The sequence below is a fragment of the Miniopterus schreibersii genome, assembly GCF_964146895.1.
Source record: "Miniopterus schreibersii genome assembly, chromosome: 22".
NCBI lineage: Eukaryota > Metazoa > Chordata > Mammalia > Chiroptera > Miniopteridae > Miniopterus > Miniopterus schreibersii.
Genome location: NC_138124.1, coordinates 12837269 through 12856210, shown reverse-complemented (window position 1 = coordinate 12856210; position 18942 = coordinate 12837269). Strand labels below are relative to the sequence as shown.

The 18942-nt window shown below is 46.8% G+C and overlaps 1 protein-coding gene across 1 annotated transcript in view; it reads right to left on the bottom strand.

Moving 5' to 3' along the window:
• Positions 1–14825, bottom strand: part of MCTP2 (multiple C2 and transmembrane domain containing 2) — a 95574-nt gene extending 80749 nt beyond the window's left edge. The window contains exons 1-3 of the mRNA XM_081124405.1: positions 14333–14825; positions 8061–8123; positions 6677–6785 (exon numbers count right to left, since the gene is read on the bottom strand). Coding sequence (XP_080980531.1) covers positions 6677–6785; positions 8061–8123; positions 14333–14794 — 634 coding nt within the window. The 5' untranslated portion in view covers positions 14795–14825. The remainder of the gene's footprint in view (positions 1–6676; positions 6786–8060; positions 8124–14332) is intronic.
• Positions 14826–18942: the final 4117 nt, after the last annotated feature.

Below are 18942 nucleotides of genomic sequence, written 5' to 3'. Positions count from 1 at the left end.
CAATACAGGTTCACCGGTTTTTGGTTTTTATGAAACAACTGCGTAAGTTACCATTGTGTTAGTGTGTCTTAATTTATGTCACTGGTCACCCAAAAGGAGGCATTCACATCACTCCCATTTTTTAACTGAATTTACTGGGGCGACACTGGTTAATAAAATTATACAGTTTTCAGAAGGGTGAAGGGATTAAGCTAAGAAAAAAAAAGAAAGACTTCTGTTTTTTTGCTATACAAACAATCCTACAATAAGCATCCTCGAACGACTATCTTGGGGGGCTCCTCAGTGATTACCCTTAAAAGAAATTTTTAACATTATTGGGACTGCTGGGCAAATTAATAAATGCCTTTTCTGGTTCTAAGAGATGTTGTTAAGTCTTTCTTCCAAAATCTGTCAAATGTATACTCCCAGCAAGAGTATATTTTTATTTGTTTTCTACATGTTCATCCACATTAGATGTTATAATCTTTTTTTAAAAAAAAAACCGATGGCATGAAAAATGGTATCTCCACTTTTCTCTGTTTCTTACTTTTGAGTAAATCATATTTTAGTGGCCTCAGTTCCTATTTCATCAAGGAAATTCCTGCCCGTATTCTTTGCCCCTTCTCTGTGGGCTCCTGGTTCATCATTTCCTTACAGGTTTGAATGGGCCCTTAATTATGGAAATCAGTTGTAATTTGTTGAAACTTATGTCATTTCTCTCAGTAAGTAATTTTCATTTTTATTTGGCCCAATTTACCCAATTTTAGTCACATTTATGGCTTTATAGTCTTCGTTCTGCTTAGGAGGAATTTTCTGGCCGTAAGATTTTAAATTGGTTCAGCTATGTTTTCAGCCACTGATTCTGCAGGTTTTCATTTCTTTACACTTAAGCCTTCGGTCCATCTGGAATTATTTTAGCAGGAGGAGGGAAGGAAATTCAGGTTTGCTCATGAGCAGGAGAGTAAGGTGATCAGAGCCAAGCTGGAGAAATATAAATCTGGCAGCAGCTGATCATTTAGAAGGCAGAAGAAACAGGCAACGCAGGAAACCTGGTGGCCGGGGCACCGAGGACCTGGAAGGAAGCTGCCCCAGGCCCGAGAAGCGAAAATCCAGGGCCCGTGGCACGTTCCTCTCGAGATGCTCTGGGGACTGAGAGGGTAATGTCCCCAAACCCACTGGGAAAAGCCATTTATCATCTTCTCACTTAGGACTTCATGTTATGGGGCAGAGATATTAAGCTCTGCCAAGAACCGCATAAAGACAGGCGAAAACATTAACAAAAGCTGCAATCGTTTCTACTCTGCATCCCACAAAAATTATTTTAACATAGAAAATATCTGACTCGGAGCATCTACGATCGTAATATTAATCACCTCCAGTTGAGAGCTCTGGAAGGTAAAGCGTTTATGTCCAGAATACCGAATGTGCGTGGTGGATGCCTTATAAATAGGTGGCAAGTGAATGAATGAACTTAGAGCCAAGACGGGCTCGGATTTAAGCCCCAGGCCGTCCTCGCAGTGACCGTGTCACCCCGGGCACTCGGCATCCTTGTGCTGACCACCCCCACCCATAAGATGGAAAACACCAGCCTCAAAGGGTCAGCTGCAAGCGGAGGGAACCAACGTGAGTCAATGACAGCAGGTCCCAGCCATTCACTGAGCAAGTCCCACGGACAGTAAGTGCCACTGTTCTTAGCATGACTCTTCCGTTCAGTTGAAAGGGGAGCGTGTATACCAATATATGTGGCAGGAATTAATATTCACCCACTTTATTCTGGCTGCCCGAGAGGACATGTGCTGAATGAAAACCTGCCTCTCTAGTGTCCCTTCTATTGCCCTCTCCAGAAGTGGGGGACTTACATCACAAATGTAACAGAAAATGCCTAATCTTATTTACACACTTCTTACAAGGGGGGAAGTTTTCATGAAACCACCTGAGCTGTCCTGGGAGGAAAGGGTCGTGTAAAAACTGCAATCGCTAACTACTCACAGCTACTGCCTACAATCCCACAGTCATCCACTGAGGGCTTCAGAGGTTAAACCTGATGAAAACAACAGGCGGCCCAGCGAGGACACATGACAACGCAGGTCCCTCATCAGGAGAGGCATCAAGAGCCAGATTATTTGATGGCTTTGTCTTCCTCTTGGCATCTCGTTGAGCATCTTGAACGGCTGCTGCGGGGGGAAACAGCCACTAGCAACAGGGTAAGTGGGACACAGAACTGACAGCCTCACCTGGGCTGGCTCAAGGACCGCTCTGCGATGCACATAAAGTAAATCTGCAAGGAAACTCTAATTGCCAAGAACGCCTTGCTTTTGCTAACGTAACAGTTCGCAGCAATGTTAGAAAAAGTGGAAAGTCAAGATGCACTAAAAAAGATAACGAAAACAAAAGGAAGAAATTACCACCATCTACAAATTTAATATATTGATATGGACTTACACTCTAGGCACACACACACACACCACAAAGAGAAATCAGCCCATCATATTGTATTTTTACCTGCTTTCTTCCTTTAATAACACTGACCTATTACATGCCCATAAATATATTTCTACATATCAGTTTAACGGTCATTTATGTGTATATTTATCCATATATGAAAACTTACTGCATAATACAGTTTTTTTAAAAAAAAAAATAGCATTCCTAACTTGAACTAAAAATCCACCACACTGAATGTGAAAGCAGTATTTATAAGCAAAACTACTTTGCAATCAGCAGAGCTCTTTTGCCAAATTCGCAACCTGAACCATACAGCCTCTCCCAAGGAAAGGTCGTCTCAGGCTAGAAAAGTTTTCTAATTAAACGCATTTCTCAGAGTAGCTGTTTGCTCATGAAAGGAAATTGTCTCCATATTTTTACACTAAGTTCGCGCTTTGGAGCATCTGATAACTCCTGTCGGGAGAGCTTGAGGGTTCAGATTCCAGTCAACAGTTATTTACCAAGTCTTTAGGGAAACGGACCTGCCTAGAGAGGGGCCCGTCCTGCACAAACAGCGCTGGGAAACAGATAAAGGCACACATTTGGCTTCTTTTCTTCTGTCTTATACATTTAGAATGTTCTCAATATATACACACCTATTTTGAATTGTCTCTTTCTGCCAGAAAACGAACGAAACCCGAGCTGTTTTAATCTGGGACCCACCAGTTCAGACTTGCTCTGAGGCTAAAATCAGGGACCAGGCCTGATTCCCAGAAAAAGAGCTGGGGGAGGCTCTGCAACGGCTGCTGCTGCCCCCTGGCGGCCAAAGCGGGCAGTTCCAGGCCCCAGCGGCCGGGCGCTGTCTTCTTCAGTGACCCCTTCTGACCCCACAGTGGGCACTCTGGGGACCCAGAGGAAATTTTTCCTCTGTCACATGGGAGAGAAGAAGCTATGGTTTCTTTTTACTTTTTCTAACATTGCTGAGTTGTTATATTAGAAAATATATATATTTTTAAAATTGATTTTAGAGAGAGGACAGGAGAGGGAGAGAGAGAGAGAAACATCAATGATGAGAGTCATTGATCAGCCGCCTCCTGCACGCCCCCTGCTGGAGATCGAGCCACCAACCTGGGCACCTGCCCTGACCAGGAATCAAATCGTGACCTTCAGGTTCTTAGGTCAACCACTGAGCCACACTGGCCAGGAGAAACTACGGTTTTCTTTGTCGAGCAAAATGCATTTCGCTGAAGAAAACAACAGGTTCAAGTCTAGCAGAATTCCGAGCCACATGAAATGAAGGGGTTGTGCCCACCCCGGCTCTCCCCAGCCCCGTGTTCTGCAGATGGTGGCTGCTGCTTCTAGGAGCTCATTTTCATCCCCAGCTTCAGAAAAGGATTTCTCCATAGCCTGGGAAGGGAATAAAGAGGCAGGTTTCAAACTGCAGCTCCCCTGCTTGCCGTGGGGCCTGCGCAGGCCACCAGAACAGCGCAGGAAACCGCCCACGGCCTGCGTTTCAGGAGGCGCGTGTGCATTTTGGAAAGCTCTGAGTCTGCCCTTGAATGACAGTCTTTCTGATGCGCGGGCCAGAGGCGTTTCTGTCGCTCCCTCGCAGCATCTGATGGTCTCACGCCACCTGGCGTTCGGAGCAGACACTCCAAAGCGAAGCCAAGGCCAGGTCTTTGCAAAATAAAAAGTGCTAATGGTGACCTTTTGGGACAATAAAACTTCTGTGCGCTGCTGGCACCTGACCAGAACAACACATCTGTGGGAATCAGAGAGAAATCCAAGCAGACCCTGATATGCATCATTTTCATACGCAATTAAAAAGTGGCAATCAAATCATGAGGGAAAGGAAAGTTCAGTGCTAGTTAATTAAACAGCCATTTGGCAAAAAGTAAAACTAAGTTCCTACTCTCGGCCAGAAATCAAAATAAACTTGAGCAGATCAAGGAGATAAAAGAAAAATGTCAAACCAGACAAAAAAGAGAATAAATATAAGTTAATGTGCATCGCTCTCAAGACACAAAAGGCCTTTCTAGGTACAAAAACAAAGGAAGACTCTAGAAGAGGATCGTAAGACTTGAAAAGATCTTTGCAACGAAAAATGCATAAACAAAACTATTGTCTATTCCTATGTTACCCCCCAGTGCATTTTGTGCACATTCCTTAGGTCTCCTTCGATTCTAAATAGATAAGAGAAACTGCAAAACTGCCACTCCCCAGAGCATTTTTTCAATCCACTGAGATTTTGCTTCCTGACATGTCCTCAAAATTTTGGCTCAAATAAATTCTTATAAAACATTTCTATAGATTTAGAAATTCTTTCATCAACAGCTGCCAGGAAGAAACTATGTTTCTCTCTAGATCTAATATAAGAATATCTTTTCTTGCCTGGCAGGCGTAGCTCAGTGGTTGAGCATCGGCCTAGGATCCAGGAGGTCACTGGTTCGATTGCCAGTCAGGGCACATGCCTGGGTTGTGGGCTCGACCTCAAGCAGAGGGGGTGCAGGAGACAGCTGATCAATGACTCTCTCATCATTGATGTCTCTCTCCCTCTCTCCCTCTCTCTGAAATCAATAAAACATACTCAAAAACAAAAAGAATATCTTTTCTTTTTAAAGAAGAAATGTAAAATCATAAAAAAAGTTTACAATCATAAAAATTAATCTATTAAACAACAGAAGGAAGGGGTCTGAAATCAGAGGTAGCTGACATTTCAGCATTCCTTTAGCCGTTCGGTAATTTACTAAACACCTATTCGATGGCAGATGTTTTCCCCTAGCAGGAGGTCTTTAAATCTTTTGTCTAAACCATTCTTTCCAAATAGGAAAATGACTTTTTCCAGGAAATGTATTCTTCCTGCAATATGTTCCAAAACCAAGGCCCACCATCTACCTGTGCTGGGAATGGAGAGGGAGAAGAGCTTGCTAGAAGAACGCCCCGAAATGTCATCGCCTACGACTCCCATCAACCACCAACCTTCCAGCCTGCAGCCAGGGCATGTTTCTGGCCCCAGGGACCTTACACCAACTCCTTCCGAGAGCTTTTCTGTCCTTTTTGCAGTAGCGCAACATGGCCACCAGAGGGCACAAGCAGCACAGTCTTCACGGGTCCACAGTGGCCGCTGCTAACTGCCTTAATAATAGCAGAAAACAAGGGGTTCCAATGCCAGGGCTCCTGTTTTCCAGGAATTAATGCCCTAGGATTTTTCCCATATCACAAAGTGGAAAACAGGGCTGCTGGCACGAGCACTCCCAGCTCTAAGGCACAGTCCCTTCTGTTTTTTTCAAAAAAGTGGGCATATTTCATACAGCCCTAAAAAATGCAAGTCAGTGAGATCAGAGGGATGGAAGAATCTATAGCCCAAACCAGGAGCAGCAGAGATCAGCAGAAACGTTCTCAGGGGCAGGGGTGGGGCGGGACGGAGGAAGGGTGTTTGGCAGGTGAGCCAGGGCTGCTCGGAGCTTGGAGGCAGCAGACGTGGGGAGCAGAAGGGGGCCGCAGAGCAGATGGATGGGCCAGCGCTGGCCCCTCCCCTTGGTGCCAAGCAATGGCCAGAGTGGCATTTATCCTGCTGAGAAAGTAGGAACCCAGCAGCTGAAGGCGATAGGGGAGCAGCTGAAGGACGCATCACGCTGTGGACTATGATCAGTGTGTAGAAGAAAAGACGTATGTACACAGTAAAGCACCCTCGATCCCGAATTCATATTAGGGAGTGAAAACAAAACCACTGCAGAATATGGACATCGGAGGATGGTTTTCGATTAAAAAGCATGGGTGTGAACTCACAGAATCACGTGGGAAAGGGGAACAAATCACTCACATACAGGTAACAGATGCTCTCCTGGGGGAGGGAGTCCAGTGGGATTTCGGGGCAGGAAGGGGGGGGCATTCGGGGGCTTTTCCGTCTCTGTGTATGTTGGGTGACTTCACAATAACAATTGTTCACATCTTTCTCGTGGATAATTAAAGTAAGATCAAGGGGACACTTTCTTGAGCAGCTGCTGTAGATGCTGGTAATGCAGTTATTAAAGGGGTCTTAGTTCACTTAAAACAACTTTATGTGGTGGTGACTATCATTATTATTATTAATTTACTAACTGTAAAGGGTAATAAGGTTCCATATGTTTAAATAATTTGCTGCAAATGCCTTGATCCCTGGAAAGGCTTAGATTTGAGGTCCCGTCTGCTGCAAAGCACGCTGAGATGGGCAAGGTTGGTAACCACTTTGCTACAAAGGTAGAGAGCAAAAGGGGGCAGAGCCAGGCCTTACCGCAGCGGTCCCGGATGACCAGGTTCCGGCCCTCCTTCAGGTGGATGGTCAGGAGGTAGGCGAAGGGGCTGGGCAGGTTGCTCAGGCCATCGCTGGCCTCCCCGAGGGTCTGCACAGACAGAGAAATCAAGTCAGTTGTCTTGGGCCCCCACGGGAGAGAATTTCAGAAACACATCTAAATTTAAGGAGGAGCCCGGCTGGTGTGGCTCAGTGGTTGGACATCGACCTGGGATCCAGGAGATCGCGGTTCGATTCCCGATCAGGGCACAGGCCCAGGGTGCAGGCTCCTCGATCCCCAGCAGGGGGCGTGCAGGAGGCAGCCGATCCATGACTCTCATCATTGATGTTTCTCTCTCTCTCCCTCTCTCTAAAATCAATAAAAATATATTTACAAATACATAATAAATTTAAGGGGAGGAAGATGGTCACTCCAACGGCCAATCCGCAAGCGTGAACCCCCCCCACTCACTTTGATGACTTGGTTACACTGCCCGGGTGCCAGGCTCTCTATTTCTGGATGGCCCTCAGGTCATTCACTGAGGGCAGCATTCTCGACTCGGTCACTCCCGGTGGAGCCCGAGAGAGGAAAGGACACACAGCAGCGCAGCTGGGGAGCCAGCTCCCAAACTCACATGCAAAATGTCTCCCTCTTCTCCCTGCTTCCCACCCACCCCCAATGGCCCTAGTCCACCTCCTCCAAGTGCATAAAAAACCTTTTAGCACGTAACCCCTCAGCTGACAGCCTGCTGAGCCGCATGGCCATCCGGCACAAGGCCCTCCCTCGTCTGCGCCCACGTGGGACACACTCTGTCCAGCACCCGGCCCCAGTGTGTGTCCCTTACACTTACCCTCACCGTCCACCCCCCAACACCCTCAGGCCCCCCTCTGGGAATGCATCCACTCCTACAGGCCATAAGGTCCAATTCAAGCCTGGTTTTGAGTAATTTATTCAATGAATCCCACTGAAGCCTTGCACTTGAGGTTTGCACTAGTTCAGATGTTTGTCGTTCCGAAGAGAAAGGCCGGATGAAATAATTTACTGTTCACCTATCTGACATTCACGTTTATTGATCCCAGGGCTGGGTGAACCCCTGACATTCTCTGTTTCAAAGCACTTCAGAACGGCTTTATCTCCTGCTCTATGTCACTCGATCTCATAGCGTCTGTATTTTTAGAAGAATCTATCCCAGGCTCACAAATCAATAGGCACCAAATTAATCTCTTCCAGCTATAATTTGCAAGGCCCATCTTCGGAAGTGAATCCGGTCGAGCCTTCTTTGGAGAGAAATGAGGCAGAGAAATACAGACGGGGGCACATGCAACAGGAACTACTGACACTGTTGACTTTTCGTGTGTGTGTTTGTTTTAAAGGAACGTCACTCACAGATTGCTCTTCAAAATGCTGGGATGTCATGGAAGCACTGAGATCGCCACCTCCACAGAGCTTCTGTAAATACAAAGAAAAAATTACCCTGCTTGAAGAAATAGAAAAAGAAAGCAAAAGCGGCAAGGAAATCCTGTGCTGGGGCTTTCCCCAGGGGAATCTGTCCTTTGCGCGCTGTTTCAGTGTGTGGGCGCCTCCCGGCCTGTGTGGCAAGTCCGGGCAATTCGAGGCTGAGTCACAGGGCCCATCTGGCTGTGGCCCCTGCCGTCCCAGTCACCGATCAGAGCCCTGATAAGGCCCGTTCGGCGTTCTTGGTGGGCCGATGGCTCACACTGAGCTCATCAAATGCGTAGCAGGAGCAGTAGCCCAGGGTGGGCCTGCCTGGCCCCCAGCCATCGGCGGGAGGTGACAGATCGGGAACCGGGGAACCAAGCTTGTCAGGCAGGCCGAAAACATGTCAAGATGGGATCGGAAAGACCCTCCTCAAACCAGACCCTCAGGGGTCTGCCAGCATCAGTACGGTCACCACCCAAAAAGCAGGTGGCACATATTCTGAACAAAGGAGCCCAGAAGGCGAGGTGTCTGTTTCCCAAGTTAAATATTCCTCAGATGCTCGGGGCGCGATCCCACAGGCCCTAAAACGCGCAGGATCCAGCGGTTAGCAAGGGATCCAGCGGACGCCCCACTGTTCCAGGTTTACCTGCAGAGGCGCAGGGCCCAGAGGCGCTCTGGGGGTTTGGGGGGCTCCCTGGGCTCCCCGCACAGGGGAAATGAGCAGGTGGTCTGTCTCCCCACATTCCGGTTATGTCCCAGTTTGTGTCTCTCATTAGCCAGGGCTGATTCCTTGCATGGCTATTAGGGTGGTGGCTGGGGGTCTTCTCCTGCCAAGGAGCGTCACCCCTCAGGCTGGCCCACCACCTGCACCCCCCACTGTGCTCGACGACAACGTTAATTAAGCGGCCAAATTAGTCCAACAAGCGCCATCGCTTCTCTGCCATCAGAAATGAACGCAGAGCTTTTGCTCGCATGGGCAGTAAGTCTTCCACTTACAACAACAGGGAAATTAAACGTGAGGAAGGACATTAATTCAACGCGATGGCTGCTTTTACCCCCAGGAAAGTCGCAGGACTTAAAGGTATGGTTCCCACAGCCGCCGTAACTGTCACACGCCATATACACACCGAGGAAGGGAAGCGGTCACCATACAGAACAAAAATGCCACACAGGCCCGTGAGGACCGGGTCACAGCTGCCGGGGTGTCCCTTCCACTCTGCACAGAGCCTCAGGGGCCATCCACCGAGCAAAAGTTGCATTATTTCCATCTGCCCTGTAAACCTAGTAATCAGTGAGTTTTCGTTAAAAAAAGGGAAGGGGGGGCAATTAATATTTTTCTCGTCAGGAGTCCCTGGTATCCCACTATCCTTAGAATGTGGGGTGTTTTTTTTTTATATTCTCAACAACCATAATCAAGCAGTCCGGGTTTTTTAAATTTTTACTTAAAAAGCAACACACACAGTAAAATTGGCCTTTTTTTCACATGTGCATAGTGATGTGACTTTTAACACATGTATTTATTTGTGTAGCCACCACCACCATCGTGACACAGAACAATTCTGTCAACCCCCCCCCCAAAAAAAACATTTTTATGCTATCCTATTCCACTGTGGTCAGCCCTCTATCCCACCCATGGCGACCGGTGATCTGTTATCAGCAGAACAGTCTCATTTTGTCCAGAATATCATACAAATAGATTCAGACTCTGGAAACTTTCACTCAGCACACCGCTGAAGTCCATCCAAGGCGTCTTCTGTATAAGTGCCCTCTCCTTTTCCTTACCGAGTAGTATTCCAGCATATGGGTGCCCCATGGCTTACTGATCCACGGGGCATTAGTTTTAATAATTTCAAACAAATTGTTCCCAAGGACATACCCACGGCCGGGAAAGCCGAGTGACAGTAAAAAGTTGGCTGAGAAGACCACTTACGTAGTCTTTGAAAGATACTCCATTAAAGTGTAGCAGCTGACAGATATAATACGTATTTACTTAATTCCTTAACCCACATCTGGGTTGCTGAGACTATGAATACTTAGTGTCACAAACACAAATATCTCCAGGGCAAAGGAAATCACAGAATGAGCCAAGGGGCTCAGCTGCCTGGACAGACCATCCCACAATGCCTGGGCTCGGAGGTCCAACCGAAACGACCCACGCAGCAATTAGAGTCAAAATTGGAACGCGTGTCGGGAAAAATTTAGGTCTACCAGATGGCTCAGTCTGCTCATAGTTTTTATGCCACTTTTTGGGGGGTTACTGATCATACAATCAAGGTATATGTGTTTAATTTTCCCCTACCCCAAGATTGTTCTCTAAAAGTGATGCCCCGAGCCCGGCCGGGCGTGGCTCAGCGGCTGAGCGTCGACCTAGGATCCAGGCGATCGGGGTTCGATTCCCGGTCAGGGCACAGGCCCGGGTTGTGGGCTCGATCAATGACTCATCATTGATGTTTCTCTCTCTCTCTCTCCCTCTCCTTTCCTCTCTCTGAAATCAATAAAGATATATTTTTTAAAAAAATAAAAAAATAATAAAAGGGATGCCCCTAGAATATTATCTAATATACAAAATCTAAGTCATGCGTGTGTAAATGCATGTGCGTGCGTGTGTGTGCACATACACCCTGCTCAATCACGTGATGCCATAAAACAGCGGTCAGCAAAGGACAGCCCAGCACTTGTTTTTGTAGGTAAAACACAGCCCCGCCTATCCGTTTATATATTGCCCATGACTCATTTCACACTACAACAGCAGGTTCAGTAGCTGTAACAGTTTTTATGGCCAAGAGAGCTGGGGATCATTGTTATCTGGCCCTGTAAGGAAAAGTTTGCCAACACCTGGTATAATAAACCTGTCCCAGCGTTTGGTAATATTTATCCACAAACGCTTTATACATTTTTTTCATGCTTGTTAGCAGGAGATGCTTTAAAAAAAATAATGACCCCCTTGACATTGGTTTATAACTTGATAATTTACAAATACAAGCTTCTATTAACTTCTCGTAAGGGGCCCATGGGCTGTCGTTAGTGTCATCCATTTACAAATAAAGAAGTCAGGGCTAAGAGGTTGGATGGCTGCCCAAGAAAAGCAAGAGTCAGGCCTCATCTGAGTCCCTGAGCATCCACGCTTTTCCCTGGGCCCCAGCTGTGCCCAGAATGAGAGGCACATACTGACATACTGACAGGCAGCCCTGCACAGGAGCAGACAAAGCCCTGGGGTCCGAAAGACCTGGATTCGAATCCCACTACTTCCTAGCTTTGTGCCCTTGAAAAGTTTCCTTAAAGGTCACGACGCGGGAACATCTCTGAAAGGGGAAAAAGAGATACTTTCCTTGTAAGTTGTTAGGAGACAAATTCATTCATTCAGAGGATATCTACTGAGCACCTTCTCTGGGCCGGACACTGTATTACGCTCTTTGTATATATACAGAGAGTGAAGCAAATAGATGTCGTCAAAGGTGATAGTATTTACGTGGCACTTAGCAGAGTTCCTTACACATTAGCTCTCAGTAAGTGCGTTAGACTGGTGTAGCTATTCTATTATTATTAATATTATCACTGCTTTTATGATTAGGGCCTGTTTAGGAAGACAAGGGAAAAAGAAACTCATGACGGGGCGGGCAACCCAAGTCCCTCCCTTAATCCTGACCATCCGTCCTTTCCCATCAGCACTATTGTCATGGCCGAGACAGAGAAGTGGCCGATGAAGGCCTGGCAGAGCCATCACCCTTCACACAGGTCATCAGCCTGAGCACACGGCCGCGTGTCCACAGCAGGGACAGCAAGCGCCCGGCTGTCCCCATCTCGCCTGCCCGTGAGCAACGCAGCACGGAGCCCACAGGCCGCCTCTGGACCCCACGCAGTCCCCAGCCAGGGGGTCGTGAGAGCCCAGCCGAGCGACAGGATGGGAAAGTCTCACCCTTCGTGCGACACCCAGGCACATCTGTAGCCGGCCGCTGCTCAAATCAGGGTCTTCACGAAGAAGGGGACTTTTGTCTTTCTCGGTGGCCGTGCTCCTGGTGCCTGGGACACGATCAGCACACAGTAGGTGCTCAACAGGCGGGAAGGGGGAAGGAGGGGGGGCAAGAGGCCAGGTCCTCTAACGCCAGGATGTTGAGTCAAGGGTTTTGAGATAAAACAAAAATAGTAAAAGACACATGATTGGCGCGGGGAGCAACGGACGGGCTTGTTTGGTTTCGCAAGGGGCCGGCCGCCCCTTCTCTGTGGTTTGTCGTTTCGCTTCTCTGTGGTCACTAAACTGAAGCTCTGTGGGCTTCTAGAAATAGCCCAACAGGGCTCTTTCCGAAGCCCCTCAACTCATCCTCGTAAGCGAGCACCAAAGCTACGTGTTTCAAACTCCAGCCGGCAAATGCGACATCAGGGACGGACAGGCCCCAAGGGAGACGACGCGGGTGACGGGAGGTGGCGATCTTCTCACCCCGGGTAACTAGTTACTGACCATGACAAGCCCACCCAGCTGCTAAGTGGACACAGAAAAATAAACGTCTTCGTTGAGGATCAGCATGTTTCAGATCTCCAGCCCTGACTTCCATCTGAGATCCTTAGGATGCCCCAGCAAGAGGCCCGTCCACTTTTTCCATCAGCTAATAAGCAGCAAGAAGTGAAGGTTGCGTTTATATTTTCATGAGTGGAAACATGTATCTCAGACCTATAAATCCAGTAAAAACCCTAAAATTGCTACAGAAAGGATTTTCCATAAATGAAAAAGACGGTGAAGGAAAGTCAGCTGAGGGGCAGTGACATTTCCCAAAGATTCGGACCCGGCATCCTCTGAGCAGCCGCGATGCCATTCCCCACCTAACGTGAAGCGTGTGACATAATTAACAGGCGTCGGTTCCAAAAGTGTGACCAAAAATCCCAGCAGAATAACCGCTTTTCCATGCAGTTCTCACGCTAACCTGGAATACAGATAAATGAGCCGCTTTCCTCAACACTGCGGCCTCCTTCAGTGCCATTAACGGGGGGATGTTTAAAACTTTATCAATAGATCATCAAATCATGACTTAATAATCTGGTGATTAAATTTAAATTAGACTCTTCCGAGAAATACAAGGTTTGTCTCAGAGCTATATTTGGCTGCTTTACCTTCCTGGAATATTGAAGCTTTGTAAAATCACCGTGCTGGTAAGAATGCGTTTCCTTTAGTTTTTTTCTTTTAGAGAATGCGGGTGAAGCTGCCCTCGGGTAAGTGCTCACACACACGTACACACACATACACGTGTGTGAAATAGAAGAGATTTCGGCCCGGCTGGTGTGGCTCAGCGGTTGAGAGTTAACCTATGAACCAGGAGATCCGGGTTCGATTCCCGGCCAGGGCACCAGAGGAAGTTTCCTGCTCGATCCCCAGCAGGGGGCGAGCAGGAGGCAGCCCATCAATGACTCTCATCACTGATGTTTCTCTCTCTCTCTCTCCCTCTCCCTTTCTCTCTCTGAAATCAATAAAAACATATTAAAAAAAAAAAAAAGAAATAGAAGAGAGTTCACACTCTGTAAGTCAAAGGGAAACGTACATTCATACACCTCTTTTTTTTTGTTAACCCTCATGTGAGGATATTTTTTCTATTGCTTTTCAGAAAGGGAGAGAGGGAGAGAGAGAGAGAAGCACTGATGTGAGAGAGACACATCGATGGGTTGCCTCCCGCACACACCCCGACAGGGGACTAGGAACCAACCCCCAACTGAGGCACGTGCCCTTGACAGGGAATCGAACCCGCGACCCTTCGGTGTCCAGGGCGATGCTCTAAGCACTGAGCCACACAGGCCAAGGCTCCTACATTTCTTAGGACCAGTGACATGCATGTTTTGTCTACGGTAGGGCTGGGCAATCTCATCAAGACGGGGGGGGGGGGGGGGGGGAGACAGAGAGACAGACACACACTTAAGCAAATTTAGAGGAAAAGTTCTGCTCCTACTTTCTTTGCCAGGAGACGGGAAAAGGGAAACTCATCCAATAGGGCTTTTAATGCCTTAAAGTGTCCGAGAAAGGGTTTCTGTAATAGTTTTAAAATACGCAGAGGTCAACCCTAGCACCGATGGGAACACTTGGTGCGATCAATACTCCCTTTCCTTCACTTCTTGTAAAGGACACTGCCCCCATCCAAGCTAACCACGAAAATAACCCCGAATCCAATTTTCCAAGGGCACTCGGTGCAATTCAAAGTAAGAGAAAAGCGAGGGGACGGCGCGGGCCCCAGCCTCACCTCTGGCTCGTCCAGGGCATCCTCTCCCAGGGGGGCCTTCTGCAGCAGATCACAGAGGCCGCCGCTGGAGGCCCTCCTGTCCTCGGCCGGGGAGGCGAAGGTCTCCTCGGAGTCTGTGTCCCCCCCATGGGGCTGGCCCGCTTCTTCCTGGCTCCAGTCCAGTTCTTCTTCAGGCTGCTTCAAGGAGCTACTGCAGCCCTTGGGGACGATCCCCGCCGTGGACAGGCTGCTGGGCACGGAGGTGTAGGAGGACTGGGCCCCGGAGTAAGGGCCATGCTCCGGGGCCAGGGCCTTGGCCTCCAGGAGGTCGGGGACAGAGAGGCTGAGGCGGCGATCCAGGTGGGGCCCCTCCCCTAAGCCCAGCGGTTTGTGGGGGCTCTTTTTAATTTTCCTCAGGTTGAGTAGCAGAGGCCTGGTCCGCTGTTTGAATGAGCCCCAGACAGACGGTTTATCCAGATCCATGGCTGCATGAAGACCCCAGGAGTCGCTCCGCAAAAGAAAACGCCTCCCCTGAAAACGTCAGGGGCTCCTAGAAAACAGAACATAAGGAGACAGAACGTGAAATTTCGCTGCGTTGCCAGGGCCCGTGAAAGTGGGAGCATGACTCGAAAACTGTGCTTTCCCCCTAAGTGATCGAGATCAAAACATTTGATTGAGAACGTCTACAAATATCAGGAAAAGCTTAAAGAACTGAATTTTTTTAAGATTTTTTTTTCCTATTAAAGAAGTTATAGAAAAGCTAAAGCAATTAATGAAATTATTAGGTTGACACCCACACACAAAAAGTGGTTCATAGGAAGAGTGCTGTCTATTTCTGGCTTATTTCACTCAGCATAACGTCCTCCGGGCTCATCCATGCTGTTGCAAATGGATGCATTTCCTTTTTGATGGGTAAATAATATTCCATTGTATATACAGGGGTGGGCAAAAGTAGGTTTGCCATTGTGAGTACGCAAAATGCAGAATTTATTCTTATATTACTGTTGATTAATTACTGTATTATTTTCCATATGAATAACTGTAAACCTACTCTCCCACCCCCTATATGTACCGAATTTTTCTTTATTCATTCATCCCTCAGTGGGCACTTAGGTTGTTTCTGGATCCTGGCTGCTATAAAGAATGCTGCAACGGACAAGGGAGTTCAGGGATCATTTGGAGATATAGACCCAGGAAAGGGATAGCTGGGTTCTGGGGTACATCCACTTGTTAATGTTTTCAGGAAGCTCCCTACTGTTTTCCATAATAACTATACCAATTTATATCCCCACCAACAGTGTACGAGGGTCCTCTAATCTGCACCCCTCAGCACTGCAAGCATAATCTCTCTTTAAAACAAGGAGCCTATGCCTCCGGGCTTTCACTTATTGAAGAAAACAGGCATTGAGCGTCTTCAAACCACTAAGGGCAGAACAAGGTCTTTACAGGAAACGGCCCCAAGCCAAGGAGCCTAATGGAAGTTTCAATTATTATGGTTTTAACCCAGACATCCTCCCCAGCTGGCTGCTAGCAGATGGAAAAAAAACAGAGCCCTTAAATGCCGCCCAAGTTTCTGATTGAGCCTGGACCACAACCACTATCTAAACTAGAAACTCAAGGACGGGAAGAGGTCGGAAAATAGCATCAGCAAAAGTTATTACTACGAGGATGAGAGTTCTCGCGTGCGGTGCTTCTCAAAGTTCTCTTTTACTGTAAACGTGATGAAAAGGCGTTGATCTCACAATCCAGATACCAACTCAAATGACAGCAAGTAGCTATTACTAGTTAGAATGTGTCATTACTGACATATCTTTTTGGTTAACCATCAAGATGTATTTTTCTCACCCGTAGAAAGAAAATCTCACATTGCATCTTGTTAACACGGGGGGAACAAGAAAAATCTAAACTAAATTCAATGAAAGTGCAAATCTGATGGCGTATGCTTATCTCATGGGAGAAATGAAGGCAAATGAAATTCCGCAGGATTCTTCAGCATTCTGGCAGGGCCGGGAAAACGATCTGCACACCCTATTTAAGGGTTCTTGTAACAGAAACCACCCCTGCCCTTACCTAAGGGAGACTATCTTAAGGAAAAAGTCTCTCCAGCTCAGTTCCAGATAAAGAACAAACCATTTTCATTGCTGAGTAATATTCCATTACATGGACGTACCACCGTTTACGTATCCATTCGCCTGCTGAAGGAAATCCTGGCTGCTTCCAATTGTTGGCATTTGTGAATAAAGCTCCTATAAACATCTGCGTGAAGGTTTTTATGCAGACATAAGTTTTCAGCTCATTTGAGTAAATACCAAGGAGCATGATCACTGAATCATATGGTATCTATATAAACAGTCTTTAATAACCATGAGTCAAATTTCTTAATTTTCATAATAGGCACCTTGCTTATATTTTGCTAACCTAATTCCTAGGTACCTCACAGTTTCATAGTGATTAATGTTTTATATTTTCATTGTAAATTCCTAGCATACAGAAAGGGAACTGACTCTTTGTACATGGATTATAATTCTAATTATCTTGCTTAGTTCATTTACTAACTCTAATGATTTGTCTCTAAATTATCATTGATTTTTGTTTTCAATGTAGACTTGTAAATTATTTTCAAATAAGGACAGTTTTGTTTCATCTTTTCCAAAACACCTCTATTTTTTCTCTCTGTACTGACCAAGGCCTCTAATTCAATATGTAACAGTATATTGGTAATATTATTTATCCCTTGTTTTCCTAACTTTTCTTTTGTTGATTTTATTTATTGGTTTATCCATTCTTATTTTTACTATTTCCTTCTTTCTACACCCTTGGAGTTCAACTGGCTATTCTTTTTTAAAACTCTTGACATGGAAAATCAGATACTGGTTTTCAGACTGTATTATTTTCTTATTTATGAATTTAATGCTATACATTTCCCTCTAAGTACTGAGCTCACTGCATCCTGCAACTTTTGATATGTCATATTTTCATTACCATTCAATTCAAAATGTTTCCTAACTTCCATTTTGAGACCTTCTGAACACACCAGATTTTTTAGTAGTGCTCAATTTCTAAAACATATGGGATTTCCCAGTTATCTTTGTGTTTTGACTTCTAGCTTAATTCCTAAGGATTAAGTCAGGGGGGGAAAAAATCCCTATGTTTTCATTCCTCTGCAGTGGGAGGCCTTCTTCACGGCACAGCTCACGGTCAAGTCTGCAGCTGTTGGGTTCTCTGTATGTCAAGTAGTCGCAACTAAGTGACTCTATTGGTTCGATCTGTGTTCTTCAGGTTCTTTCTGGTTCTGTCAGTACAGAGAAGAGGAAAGGTGCTGAGAAACAGCAATGACGTTGCGCTGACAGAACTCAATAAAGAGAAAGAGGGAGAGGAAAATGCCACGACTGGAGAGCACTGGGGCCATTCGCTCAGGCAGGCGTCCAGGTTTTAAGGGGTGTTCTGAGCTCGGTGCTGGCTTCTTTGTGTTTGAGAAGCTCAAGAGGAGAGGCCGAGTTGGCAGCTGGGCACATGATAGTGGGGCTGAGAGAGGGGTCAGGTCTAGAGACAGACACTGGAGAGAGTGGCATTCAGATGATAATGGGAGGCAAGGAAATGCCAAGAATATAAAACTGAAAAGACAGGAATGAGCTCTAAGGAACTCCAGTCTGCTCGAGTAGGATAAACTTGCAAAAGAGACTAAAAACAAGCAAAAAAACAGCCACAGAGGGGGTGGGGGAAGTGTGGTGTCACCTTAAGACAAATAAAACTCAAGCCAGAGAAGACAAAGGAGGGGTATTTCGTGGAGGAAGTGGCCACGAGCACCGCAAGCTTTGCAGGTTAGCTGCCCCCCCACGAGGTGCCACAGAGCTTACTGGCGATCTTGGCATGATCTGCTCTGGTGGCATTTGGGGGCAGAAGACCCGACTGAAATAGGTTCCAAAGGGAGGTGGGAAGGACGAAACGGAGGCAATAGATTGGGTGACTTTCAAACAATTGGGCTGAAGAAGAGGGACATGGGTGGGTCATGCTGATGCAATGTGATCATGGTTGCACACGCCTCTTGGCGACAGTGCTCAATCAATAATTACCTGATTAACCGCTACCCATCACTTGCCAACACACACGCACAGATTTTCCCGATTCCTTTATCAGAATATTTATTACCTGCCCTGCAACTGCAGGCCCAGGTTCTGCAAACCAAGCCTGCGCAATCAGCAGTCCCACCGACGCACAGCAAGGGGGAGAGAAATTAATTCACTTCTGCGCATAATTGCGCTTAATGGCCCCACAGTCAGCCACACACGCAGAGCTCTGAGAAAGTTCCTACATCAGAAAGCAACCGCCAAACCTCAGACATCCTGCCTGACACTATCAGCCCAGTCGCAGGTTTCCTTGGCCAGGAATTACCTGCAGAACCAGGACATCTGAAGTGCCTTTGGGACTTGGCGGGCAGGGGGACAGCACCAGGGGAAGATGTTAACTTCCAGTAAAATCTTACCCCACCTGGGTCAACTGCATATTGCAGAAGCTATTCTAGGTTATCAAATGCAGGGGACAAGTCAGATTAAAGACGCACGTTAATTTAGAACAAACAAAACCTTATGCATATCTCCCTACACAATTTCTGTTGTGCACAACAGATGAAT